Source organism: Benincasa hispida, chromosome 5 (genome assembly GCF_009727055.1).
Source record: "Benincasa hispida cultivar B227 chromosome 5, ASM972705v1, whole genome shotgun sequence".
Classification (NCBI taxonomy): Eukaryota; Viridiplantae; Streptophyta; class Magnoliopsida; order Cucurbitales; family Cucurbitaceae; genus Benincasa; species Benincasa hispida.
The window spans coordinates 22,760,626-22,774,130 of NC_052353.1; the positions used below are offsets into that span (position 1 = coordinate 22,760,626).

General features: G+C 31.8%; 1 protein-coding gene across 4 annotated transcripts; it reads right to left on the bottom strand.

The window, feature by feature from the left end:
- Positions 1–3,817: 3,817 nt before the first annotated feature.
- On the bottom strand, positions 3,818–13,044 carry LOC120078725 (transmembrane emp24 domain-containing protein p24delta3-like). Of its 4 annotated transcripts, none has more exons than XR_005482079.1 (6): positions 12,577–13,044; positions 11,704–11,916; positions 9,101–9,177; positions 8,859–9,007; positions 5,456–5,550; positions 3,818–4,103 (listed from the first exon to the last, which is right to left on the bottom strand). XR_005482079.1 is itself a non-coding variant. In XM_039033032.1 (5 exons), the coding sequence occupies exons 1-4, from the start codon at positions 12,787–12,789 to the stop codon at positions 8,863–8,865; spliced, it is 648 nt and encodes a 215-aa protein (XP_038888960.1). In that variant the 5' UTR covers positions 12,790–13,044; the 3' UTR covers positions 3,818–4,103; positions 8,859–8,862. The 4 variants fall into 4 exon arrangements, 2 of the variants coding, with proteins under 2 accessions (XP_038888960.1, XP_038888959.1); XR_005482078.1 differs by having other exon boundaries at positions 5,456–5,559; XM_039033032.1 differs by lacking the exon at positions 5,456–5,550.
- Between the last annotated feature and the right edge of the window lie 461 nt (positions 13,045–13,505).

Consider the following 13,505-nt stretch of genomic DNA (forward strand, 5'->3'; position numbering starts at 1 on the left):
ACTTGTATATCTCATATACATGCTTAAGTTTACATACAATAACCATGGATCTTTGTTTATTGGATATGAGTAAATGCAAATAAAATAACTCTTATTTTATTAATAACAATGTGTACAACTGTTTACAAACTATGAGACTCCAGCAGAATTAGGACACTAATCCCAACATGAATTCCGTCTTGTGTAGCTGAGTTCCCAGTTCCCTAATCAGACGAATCCCCAAAGTGGTAGGTTTGAATCGGCGATCTGGTCAATCGCACCCATGCAAATCAAATGACTGCCTTCATAGGCAGGAGTTCCCGACTCACTCAGGACTAAGGCCATGTTACCTATGGTCGTCCTAGTGAAATGAAAGTCTTTTTCATGAACGATGTTATATAACGAGACTAAATATTTCGTGGTCTGGTCTTATAAAAACTCCTTTGTATAGGATATCCCACTCGCATGTCTTCACATGAATGACCAGGATCAGATCATTTGTAGCACTTTACAACACTTGTAACATCTACAAAGTGGATCGTATCCGTAGTTGTCACCAGGATAAAGTTTCTCTCATTTATCCATATACTACAAACCATATAGGTTATCATTTAAGGCACGATCTACTTGTATGTCTCCACATACATGCTTAAGTTACAACGATAACCAGGGATCTTAGTTTATTGGATTGTGGTTAATGCAATTAAAATATCTCATATTTCATAGACAATAGTGAAGAAAATATCTCATATTATTACATCACAAATGTTTGTTCATACACGTGTTTACAAACTAGGACCCTGCGAGATTTAGGGCATCAATCCCAACAATATTGTCATGAATTCTACTTAACAAATATGGGTTTAAGATTGTATTGAGTCTGATGAATTTATTTTGACAAAAGGGGTATGTATGTGGGAAAAGACTATTTGAGTGATGGCATGTTCAAATTGAATGTATTGGCACAAATGTCAAAGAATAATAATAATAATAATAACTCTTCTGATTATATTGTTGAGTAGTTTAATGTACATGTCAATTATCTTTCTTTAAATAGAATGGTAAGCTTAGGACTATTACCGAATTTTAACATTGATAATGCACACAAATGTGAAGTTTGTGTTAAATCAAAGTTTACTAGAAAGTTATTTTTATCTGTGGAAAGAAGTAATGAGTTACATGATTTAATTTACAGTGATGTATGTGACATGAAAAGTACTCCCACTCAAATATCTTAAAAATTAGTTGTTATATCATATATAAATTTTAACTTTGTGTTTAATAGGTCTTTTTGTAATTTTTTTTTTAAAAAAATCAATGTAATATCTATTATTTATTAAATCAAAATTCTAAGACCGATACAAAATTAAAATTTTTTATCTAACAAAATAATTAACTTTTAAAAAAAGTGAATATTTTTTTTTTAAATCAATTGAATACAAAAATAAAATTGAAAGTTCATACATATGTTCAACGGTTTTGGCTTATTAGACATATAAACTTATATTTCAATATTTATATAAATATATGATGCATTGATGTCACATTTAAATAAGTAATATTAATCAAGAAATTTTAAAATTTCAAAATATATAATATACATGGAGGGGCATGTCCCCACGTGGATCTGTCCATGCTTGTATTCAAACTTTGGGGAATTTGAGTATATAGTAGAATTTTATGTTTCAATTGAAAACATGACGATTGAAATTTAATAACAAGTTTATTAAATCTATTGTAGAGCACGTGATATGACTTTTTTTAATTTCTGATTTGCCCTCAATCTGGTCTGTTGTGTGTAATTGTTTAAGATTGAGTTATTAACATTTCTACCTATACTATTCAATTATCCATTTTTATATGTATCTGACTAATAATAAAAACCAGTTGACAAAACCCTAAACGATATATGTTTTGCATTTAAACAATTAATCCTTCCTAGTTTTTTCCCTTCAATATCCCTCTTCGAATATATCTTTTATTTTTGATATACCAATCTTATTAAATGAAAATAAAAAAGCAAAATTCTTTATATATTTTTCCATTTAAAGAAATAATCTCTAATTTCTCTTCCCAAATATCTCTTATGTATCTATATTTTCTTTACAAATTTAGTTTTATCTAACTATTTATTACAGGATTTAGTTTTTATAAATCTTTTGTTTCATTTGTTTATACATACGGTTACTTATCTCTTTTCATTTTTTTTTTCAATTCACTTTTTTATATTCTTATCACGTTTTATTTCATATTGTAGCAATATGAAGCTATGAGATTTAATTAATCTACATTTACACCTACAGTGTAATCGTAGTGTGAAGTTATGAGGGTTTTAACCATCATTTTTCTTGCTTCCTAATTATAATAGATATTGCATCTTTCTCATTTTTCTCTACTAATATCGATATGTTCTGGTAATTAGCTAATATACATTTATAAATATTGTGTAATAATAATATAAAGCATGAGATTTTGAATGTAAGTTTCATGATTTTAGAAATTTATGTATTTCTTTTAGTTTTAAATTTTTAGAGCCAAAATTGAGCTTATTGGAGAAGATAATTATCTTATACAAGATACGGAGAAGATATTGAGATATTTGGAATTTAAGATGAAAAAGAGATTTTTGACTTAAAGGTGTATGTATGTATATATGTATGTGTATATATATATTAAAAAAACATATTTAAATAAGTTTTTGTAAGTTAAAATAAGGGAAATTTTCCTAGATTGAAAAATGTCAAAACATTTACAGAAATGGCAAGAAAACACTAATATACACTGATAGATTTCTATCAGCATCTATCACATAGTATCAACGATAAACTTCTATCAGTTTCTGTTACTGATTGACTTTTATCAGCCTTCATTAGTCTTTATATTAAATTTTGCTATTTTGTGTAAATAATTTCCTTTATTTTTCTATTTTTTAAAATTTCCCTTAAAATAACATATTTAAATTGTTTAGAAGAACAAAAACAAAAATAAACCTAAGTTTTCTACCAACACCGCACAAAGCCCCGCTCCTCCCCCAACTTCTCCTTCGCGAGCCCCCACCTCATCTCCTCCTTCGCGTGAAGAGCAGCACTCTATGCTTCACGTCATCGTTTGTGCCATTTTGCTCGACTACAATCCACCACAAGCCATCAATTGTCTCTTGTTGTCGTCGTAGAGGGTAACATCGATAAATGTCATTGATCTTCCTCTCTCATTCACTAGCTCTCCTCTTTTTCTCTCTCACTCCTCAGATCTCTTTTCTGCCATTGTTTACCATACACCATTGCGTGCCATGTGGTTGTAAGAGGAATCAACCAGCAGTGTTTAGGTGAATATCAAAGGTTGTTTTATGGATTTTTGTTAAAGTTTTGGTTTTCTGTGATAAGGTTGACTACAATTAAATTAAGGATTGTGTTTGGAGTTTAGTGGGAATTTTAGCTATTGTCCAGCAAGGGATGTTTTAATTTAAATGTGATGCAATAGTACAGTGTATTTGCACAGTACAAAGTACTTGCGTTGGTTTAGCTTTCCTAGATTTGTTTTAGGTTTGATCAATTTTAGTGTGGATATTTGTTGTTTTGCTATTTTAGTGTGGATATTTGTAGTTTTGCTATTTTTATGATTTTGAAATTTTTTTGCTATTTATTCAAATAAAGCTTTAAAGTTTTCTATCTATCTTATCAACCCTAAAATTTTTTTATGTTCTTGTAAAAAGTGTTTAGGATGGTTCCAAAATATCTTCCCACACACATACAACATTGTTCGTTGGATCAGGCAAGCAAGTAATGGCAACTGCAAAAAAGAATAGAAGAGTACTTATCCCTGAAGATAAGACGATTCCTTCATGCCAAATACAAATCGTTTTCCTCAAAAAACTCTAAGCAAAGTCGTCTTCTTTATCGATTCCAATCCCTCTTTAATATGTACACATTTGAGAAAGGTAGTGTGTTAAACTTTGAGAGCAGTTGATATAGAAACAATTTAGAATTAAATCCTTGTCGAAATTGCTTTCAAAACAATAGTTTTTCCATGACACATTGAATCTGTTTGAAATCCAACCATCAACCTCTCTCTCCATGTTCTGTTGCCAGTTTGTTTTTCTTACTTTTCTTTGGTATCTTTGTCCACTGATCCATAAAAAAAACATTACATTGTGAAAAAGAAATGCACCTAATTGTTAACCAAATGGAAAATTATTGTAAATGACAAAACTGATAAAAATATTTACAAATAATAGCAAAAAATCATAGTCTATCTACGATAGACAACGATAGGCTATCATTTGTGTATCTGTGCCATGACAAATACATATAGTAGTCTATGGTTGTCTATCTACGATAAGTCTATCATGGTCTATCACAGATAGACAGTGAAATTTTGTTATATTTGTAAATACTTGATAAACAAATAATTGGAAATGATTACGAGCTGGAGTATTAAAAGGTTTGCTTCCAAGTTAAGTTTCCAAATATGAAGAGTTGCAACCCTTCAATCAAAGCCATCAAAAGTCATAATGAATCTGAAAATTCAGATTCATTCACATATTTAATACTAGATGTATCAATTTATAACAATGTAATTACATTTATGGAGGCTCATGTATGTAGTTGAATATTTTTGTTGAACCTAGTCAATTAAATAAAAAATTGTCTCCTTTTAAGTTGTATTTTCAATTAATATAAATACCTATGTATTTTTATCATTTGAAAAGAAAATTTTGAATTTGAATTAAATTTCCTTAGAGTTTATTATCTCAAGTTTTATGTTTTTTTATTTATATTCTTGTATTTAAAATGTATGTTTTAAGACTTTCAATCTAATTTGATCAATTAGATTGTGGAAAGTTCGAAATCTTGAAGTTAATAACAAGTTCTCCTTTCTTCTTAATCATCGATCAATCTTCTAAGCCTAAATCTGTTTAGCTTCCTTGGGGTTGCTTATCAATAAGTTAATCGGGTTATTCTTATTACTGTCATGGGGTTTCACCTTTGTTTAAGGGGGAGTTTTCGAACGTGATTGAGGTAGTTTCCCTTTATCATTTGGTATCAGAGCTTTGGCTCTAAACAAATTATATCCTTACTTGTTTCTTTTCCATGACATCTTTCTTTCTTTAATATCATCAATTATTTCTTGTGATCTTCATCTTCTTATTTTTCTTGCTTCATTTGTTATTTGTGCTTGCTGGAAAAAAAAAAAAAGATGGAAGAAGTGAAAAAAATAGCAAAAAAAGTGACCTTTCATCTTCTTTTATTTCCTTGATATTATACTTGTTGGAAAAATTTGAAAAAGAAATTGTCTTTTGCATCTTTCTATAAGTTTTTTAAAATAAAAACTTCGAGATTTTGTGACTTTTCATATTCTAGGCTATATTGGATTTCCTTGCATGATTCTCACAAGAATACTATCAGATTTGCTGAAGTTGAAATACAAGAAGTCTTATGATATGTCTCATCGAAGAAGAAATTGTCATGCGACTTACAATAATGATGATAATTTTGGAAGAAACTTAGAGAAAGTTTGGTTGAGTTGCACAAATCCCTTGATTACATAAACTAGTTAAATGAAACGTTGAAGCTGCAAAAGCTAGCAAGAAAGAATCATGTCGCGTGAGCCATTCAAAATAAAGAAGATAGTCAATTGTCAGAAATTGATCAACCAATTCCAAATGATGGAGTTCATCCACAAGTCAAAAAGGAAGATTCCACTGGTGATGTTATTGAGATGAATGATGGTGATCATCAAAGTTTGAGAGATGGATTAAAAGGTAAAGTATTTATATAAAACGTGGAGAAATTTGAAGTATGTGTTGTGAATCAGACCATAACAAATTCTCTAGAGAAAAGTGGGTGTAGTGTGGAAAGTGAGAATATATCAGAAAGTGAGATATTAGAGTCAAAAGAAAAAGAAAATAGTGTGATTAAGAGTGGAGGTAAAAGAAAATATTCATGTGAGAAAAATCATGGGAGTAGTTTTCCAGCTAACGTTCTTTCCTATTATTTTCCTTGTGTTTTATATACTGCATTGAAGGTACAATGGGAGATGACAATGTTTGAAAATTTTCATCAAAGACGATTGGGGTGGAGTGCGCTACAAAGAAATTTCATATTTGATTTTGGAGGAGACGAGACTTTAAAACTTCTTTCCAAAGTTCGAGAAGATGATTACAAAGTTGCGTTACAAGGTCAACTAAGATTCGAGGACGAATATTCTCAAAGAAGGGGAGAATGATAAGCAAATAATTGAAAATGATTACGAGCTAGAGTATTAAAAGGTTTGCTTTCAAGTTAAGCTTCAAAATAAGAAGAGTTGCAACTCTTCAAGAATCAAAGCCACCAAAAGTCATAATGAATCTGAAAATTCAGATTCATTCACATATTTAATACTAGATGTATCAATTTATAACAATGTAAGTACATTTATGGAGGTTCATGTATGTAGTTGAAGAGTTTTTGAACCTAGTCAATTAGGTGAAAGGTTGTATCCTTTCAAGTTGTTTTTCAATTAGTATAAATACCTATGTACTTTTGTCATTTGAGAAGAAGACTTTGAATTTGAATGAAATTTCCTTAATAGTTTATTCTCTCAAGTTTTATGTTTTTTCTTTGTATTCTTGTGTTTAGAATATATGTTTTAGGACTTTCAATCTAGTTTGATCAATTAGATCGTGGAAAGTTCAAAATCTTGAAGTTAGAAACAAATTCTCCTTTCTTCTTGATCATCAATCAATCTTCCAAGCCCAAATCTGTTTAGCTTTCTTGGGGTTGCGTACCAATTAGTTAATCGTGGTTATTCTTATTACTATTATGGGGGTTCACCTCTGTTTAGGGGGAGTTCTCAAACGTAATTGAGGTAGTTCCCTTTATCATTAAGTTTGAGAGATGAGTCAACATGTGAAGCAGTTATGGAGGGAGAGTTGATCAATCTTGCTTGTGAAGTGCTTTGAAGATCAAGGGTTGATGGGAGTTGAAACTTTGTCTGATCCTTGGTTTATTAGATCATCTAAGTAATCTGTCATCTAACCTATCTTAGGGATTGACATCAAATTGGTTATGGGATTTGTTGGGGTTGAGTTCTTTAGGTCTTGTATTTCAACATGGTTCATAGATTCGACGTTCGAAGGTTCCTTAACAATTTGGTATCAGAGCAAATGATAAACGGAACTACCTCAATTACATTTGAGAACTCCCCCTAAACAAAGGTGAACCCTCACAACAGGAATAAGAATAACCCCGATTAACTAATTGGTAAGCAACCCCAAGAAAGCTAAGCAGATTTGGGCTTAGAAGAAAGAAGAACTTATTCCTAACTTCAAGATTTCGAATTTTCCACAATCTAATTGATCAAATTAGATTGAAAGTCCTAAAACATGCATTCTAAACACAAGAATACAAAGAAAAAGCATAAAGGTTAAAAGAATAAACTCTAAGGAAATTTCATTCAAATTCAAAGTCTTTTTCTCAAATGACAAAAGTACATAGGTATTTATACTAATTGAAAAGACAACTTGAAAAAATACAACTTTTCACTTAATTGACTAGGTTCAACAAAAAACTCTTCAACTACATACATGAACCTCCATAAAAATGATTACATTGTTATAAATTGATACATCTAATATTAAATATGTGAATCAATCTGAATTTTCAGATTCATTATGACTTTTGGTGACTTTGACTCTTGAAGGGTTGCAACTCTTCATATTTGGAAGCTTAACTTGGAAGCAAACCTTTTAATACTCTAGCTCAATTATTTGCTTATCAATACTTCAATTTATTTTCCTATATTTGAAAACAACCCTAACCAAATCCAACTAAACAAGTGGATGCCATACCCTTTTTTCTCTGTTTTTTTCATAAAGGAAAAAACTTAGGTATGATCAGACTGCACTCATCTCTTATGCAGTTCGACTAGCACCTAATGAGATTATGCCACGTGACACATTAAAAAAAATTATGAGTAAAAGAAAGAAAAGTATGGAATAGGCTGTACCTAATGATTCTCCTATAAGAAATGACATATAATTGCAAATGAAATGCATTTGACAAGCAACAATTCCAAGTTGGTAAATATGTTGAACTAAAAACTCGTTAAAATACATACAATATTCACATGTTAGAAATAAATATTTTGAAATAATATAGAAAAACATTTGCTCTGGTTGATTATCAAGGTAATACTTGTCATTCGCAAAACTTCTGAAGTTGAACACGTCAAATACTAAAATGCAGCTTGCCACCATAAGATAATGAGTTAAGATATAAAACATTTCTGTAGTCGAACATGTCTAAAACTCTAATTAACACTCAAATGCAGCCAGACACGTCTAACGCTCAAATAATGTTGGTCCTCATACTATAAAATTTGTTCAATTTTAGTCATACTTTTTATTGTCCAATTTTAATCCCGTATTTTCAATAAATCTTAAATTTGGTCCCTCAAAGTTAATTTTTAATTTTCATGCAATAAAATAAATATGCAAATATGTTTTCAAAATTTATAGTAAAAATACTATAGATTTAAAAAAGTTTTTATTTGAAAAATCGACTAAGACTAAATTTAAGATTTATTGAAGGTACATTAATTAAAATTAGACAATTGAAAGTATATGAACTAAAAATGAACAAACTTCAAAATATAAGAACGAAAATGATATTTTAACCAATACTTTTATCTTTTGCAAAACTTCCAAAGCGAGTCAGACCCGTCTAACGCTCAAATGCAGTTTGCCACTATAAGATAATGAATTCATATGAAAAATCTATGATAAAACAATTCTGTGATGAATTTTATTAAAAAGGTTCATAGTCTACAATCTAGTATATCACGCCTTTGTACTTCTTGGTGTAAGAAAAGAAAATCACAAAACTAGAGAAGAAAATTACTGTTTTAGATGAGCTTCTTCTTATGGAAGAATCGCTTCAAGTACCATAGTTGAATTGCTGAAGCCAAAATACAAACTCCCAAAGACATTATGCTAAACCACGCCACTCTTCCATTCGTTTTTTCACTAACTGTCCTCATTTCTGCTTCCCTGTGGTTGATATATACTTTCCCAAATGATTACTTGAAACATTCACGGAGAAAATTTTGAATATTACTTGAATAGTTTTGCAAAGTAGATTACCTATTCTTCAGATACAAAAGATTCTCATGAATGGCCTTTACCGCCCCTTCAAGTTTTACGAGCTCAAGCTCGACACCCTGCAAGATAGTAATTTGGAAATAACTTTAAGTTTATTTGAGGAAATATATAAAATGCAGGAATATAAGAGAAATTTCAGTCGTAAATATAAGAGCAGAAGTTTATCTTCCTTTTAGTCAGTAATCGTTTGGCCCACAGAGTGGAGTTCTTAAGGCTAGTCCGATGGGTTGTTTACCACTTGTAAAAATAACTCTACTCTAGGACTTAAAATAGTAATGACTATTCAACTCCTAATGTTTCTCTAGGAATCCCTCATCCAGCTTCCTCTTTCCCAAATCTCTCTCTTCCTTTCTTCATGTTCTCTAACTTCCTTCAATCCCTTCCCCTTCTTCTTCTTCTTCCTCCAATCAAATCCCCATTCCCTATTTCAAGTCATGTGTGGTGGTGCCATACTGACTTCATCAAAATTGATATATATACATGAAACATTGTAACTTAAAATCTCAATTTTGGAATTGATGAGAACAAGTCTTTGTTAATTACATTTTGAAAACAAAAAATGATTGAAATATATTATATAACACATTAATTGTATAGTATAGCAAAACTATAGGAAGAAAACAACAATCTGCATAAACTCAGACTTCAAATCTCCTTGTTCAAAATACCCCTTAGCGAATTAGAAGTGTGCTTAGACATGAAGCACATACAGGTGCTAGTAGAGTGTCTCATGATGATTCAAGTGAGGTGCCATCGCAAAAACACGCACCAAGACACGAGTCTAAATGCTTTTTGGCATCTGCCTTAGCTTTTGGTTTTCTTTTTCCTTTTTTTTTTCTTCCTTGCTCCCTTCCTTCAAAGATTGGTTGAAATTGAAGGACCTAATGTTTGCAAGTTAATAATAATTCTTTCCTCTAATTCCAGTAAGCTCTCTCTTATACTCGGTCTCTATTTGTCGTGGTCTTCAACTAGTGGTCTCCATCTAATTCTCTTATTCTGATTCAGTCTCTACCCCCTCAAACTATGTCCCTCCAATCTCTCATTCTCGCATCTCTCTTGTAATTTCCATCTTTCTGATTCATGCTCGGTAAACAGTCTTAATCTCTCTCGTTGATGCTCTTGAGAGAGCCCTGAACTCCCTCTTTGTTCAATACCAAGCAACCAAAATGGATAAACTAAAATTAGACCAGTCTGAATGATGATTCAGAAAATAGAAAGGGGAGGGAATAACTAAAAATCAAAGAGGTGCCAAGCATTTCATCAAATGAAATTATATATATATATATACACATCAAGATTTAAAATGTCAATGACGATGCAAATGTCGATGTCTCAATTTTATCAAAATATCAATAAAATGTTAATGTCAATAGATATTTCAAGAAAAATTATAAAATAAATGTTTTAAGAAAATATACTTAAATTAATAAATAGATCCTTTAAACTTTGTTAATATGTTAAAATACTTTTTATTTATTATCTTCACATTAGTGACATCTTGTTGCTTTTTTTTATGTTTCATTGCTTTTTTTCTACTGATATAATGGAAATATCGATTTGCCCCTTATATCAATAACTTACGGACGAATACTAAAACCGACCAAACTAAACCGAATGACAAAACAAAACCAAAAATTCGGTTTTTACAAAATCTTCAATTCAATTCGGTTTAAAATCACAAGGAAACCGAATATTTGCAGTTAGGTTTGATTCGGTTGGGTATATGTTCAAAAATTGAACCGAACCATGAACACCCCCAGTCATCATGTTGACGAATGTTTAATACCCTGATATGCATATATATACAAAAAGAGTTAGTGTAAAGCCTCAACCAAACATTTGCAAGCAGGCTGAAGATATTTTAACCTTTGACTAGCATGATTTTGAAGCACGTGTCCTAAGAAAGTCAAAGTTTTCCTTTAGTCTTTAGCTTGTAGGAGACACAACACTGATGATGGACTTCAGATAAAGTTTAGGAGTTGGTCCCTCTTGCTTTTCCGTTGCAGAATTTATCTTAAAAATGTGATTGTGCCTCTAGATTGTGGAATTACTTGGCTGAGAACTTGGGAATTTCTTTGTGCCTTCCTAAGAAGGTGAAAGGTTTTGTTTCTCATAAAAAATAATAACAAAAAGAAAAAAAGAAAAAGAAAAGGTGGAAGGTTGGCTTATGGAAGGAATTCATGCATGGAACTTGAGAGCGAAAGCCAAGATTATTGGAAGTTGTGCCTTTAAAGCTCTTGTGGCACAATTAGAAGAAAAAAAATGCACGCTCCTTCGAAGATAAGTCCTTTTTTCTTAACGGTTTTTGTAATCTTGTACATAATACACATAATACAACATCTAGGTGCATAATACAACATCTAGGTGGATTTTTTTACATACAAAATTCTGCTGTCCGTAACTAGATAATTATTAGTGATTCGAAGGCTTTCATGGTGTAGTGTCCTTTTTTTCTGTACCTCTAGAATTAACAAGAAAACACACCTAAATTATATATTTTCTTTGGAAGACGATTAAGAACAAGGGGCAACTTAATGTCAAACATATCTTAGAAGCGTATGCATCAGCTTAAGAAGAAAACATACCTCAATTTTTTCCTTTTTTGCAACTGACTCCCAATCCTTAGCTGAAATTCCAGTTCTCCATTCGAGATTTAAGCTAACATCACCACCACCCTGATGATGGCCATCAATCCAAAAGCAAGCCAGATGGTTGCCAGCCTCTGCTGTGGTGAATGCAAACTGCCCAATCGTTTGATTCTCCTTTTGGTGGAGGTTGTTCCCGTAAGGTGATGTTACCTGAGAGAGAAAAGTTACAGATGGAATAATAAGCCAAATATACAAAGACATAGATCAAAACCTCGGCAAACCATTTCCGCATTGGAAGGATCTTACTTATTATGTCTCTGGATATTTTCTTCACATTCACTTAAGATAAATAGGATTGGCAACCAAAAAAGACAAATACGGTGATTCTTCTCATTCGAAGAAAAAATAAGAAATGAATTGCATAGAATAACTTTTAAAAACAAACTCTACAAGATGCAAAACTTAAGTGAAAAAAACCCAACAGGTACAAATAAGCCTTCCACTATTCAGAGAAAATCTGAGTGTCAAATTTACCAAATTTCAATCTCTGCCTACTATTAATTGTCTGTGGATGTGGATGTGGATGTCTTTCAGAGCACTCAATGCCCACAAAAATCATTCATTCTCCGCTAAATTCAAGCATAATACAACACTAAAACATACATGAAAAAAAATCCCGACAGAATAGAACTAAATAGCCAGTAAAAATCTGATAAAAGCGAAACGTTCAAGATAAGCAATCTTAGTTTCCGGAAATACCATTTTATAGGAGTCTATCTTCAATCAGCCAGAAAAAAACCAGATAGAAAATAGAAAAGGAAAAAACAAAAATCATCGGAAAACCCTGGCGTTGACCGATTGAGGGCTCACCTTGACAGAAATGGTGGGTGCGTAGGTGTAATTTTCAGAGATTACAACGTAATCAGCCAAAACAACGACGTTGCTATGGATTTCCTCAGAGACGCACTTGGTTCCCGTTGAAGGAAGGTTAAGCCAAATAGCATGGCTGGGGCGCACAAGATCCGTCGCCAACAAGGTCAAAATTAACAGGAAAGACGGCAGAATCATCCTCCAGTGTTCCATTGCTGTCTTCCCCGATTCTCTTTGCGATGAATCCTCTCTCTGTTGAATTCTAGAAAATTCGAAAGAGAGAGATGAGAAACGTTAAAATGAAAGATGGGAAAAAGGGCTTGGGATGTAGTTGGTAAGCTCAACGTTGGAGCTTTAATGGCGTAGGATTTGGTTGGAAATTTGTATTTGTGAACTCAACGTTTTGGACCTGTCGCACTGTTTTCGAATTTCACTTTGACTCTTGCTTCCTTTTCATTTCCTTTCTACACGATGTCTTAGGGAGAGGATTCATAAAAGGGTTTTTTTCTAACGGATGATTACTTGTAGAGAAAGTGATGGAACGTGGCTTCTGCTTATGTCATAAGTATATGATTTTATCGATTTGTTCTTGAGATGTATTCCGTGCATCTGTCAATATGAATTTACTCGATCCTCGCTAGTTCTTCACTCGTTACTGGATGGCCTGCTTCTTCGATGCAAGAGCACTCGATACCCAGCTTCATGGTCACTCGATATGACTGCAACTAACATGTATATACTCGATCATATCTACATCATACTCGATACTTGATTATTTTATATTCGATTCTTTTGAATTCTCCATGTCATCGGAACCTGCTCTGTAGTTAATGTTCATGTACCAACGTACACAAATTGGAGAATTTTCTGACAATATACATGATTTTTTAAAATCAATTTCTTGAAATGTGAAGTAATTTTTTTTTATT

Coding starts and splice junctions, on each gene's coding strand:
- LOC120078725 (XM_039033032.1), bottom strand. CDS start 12,789: ATGGAACACTGGAGGATGATTCTGCCGTCTTTCCTGTTAATTTTGACC. Junction 9,178..11,703: donor CAAAAAAGGAAAAAATTGAG/GTATGTTTTCTT, acceptor ACTATCTTGCAG/GGTGTCGAGCTTGAGCTCGT. Junction 9,008..9,100: donor CTTTTGTATCTGAAGAATAG/GTAATCTACTTT, acceptor TATCAACCACAG/GGAAGCAGAAATGAGGACAG.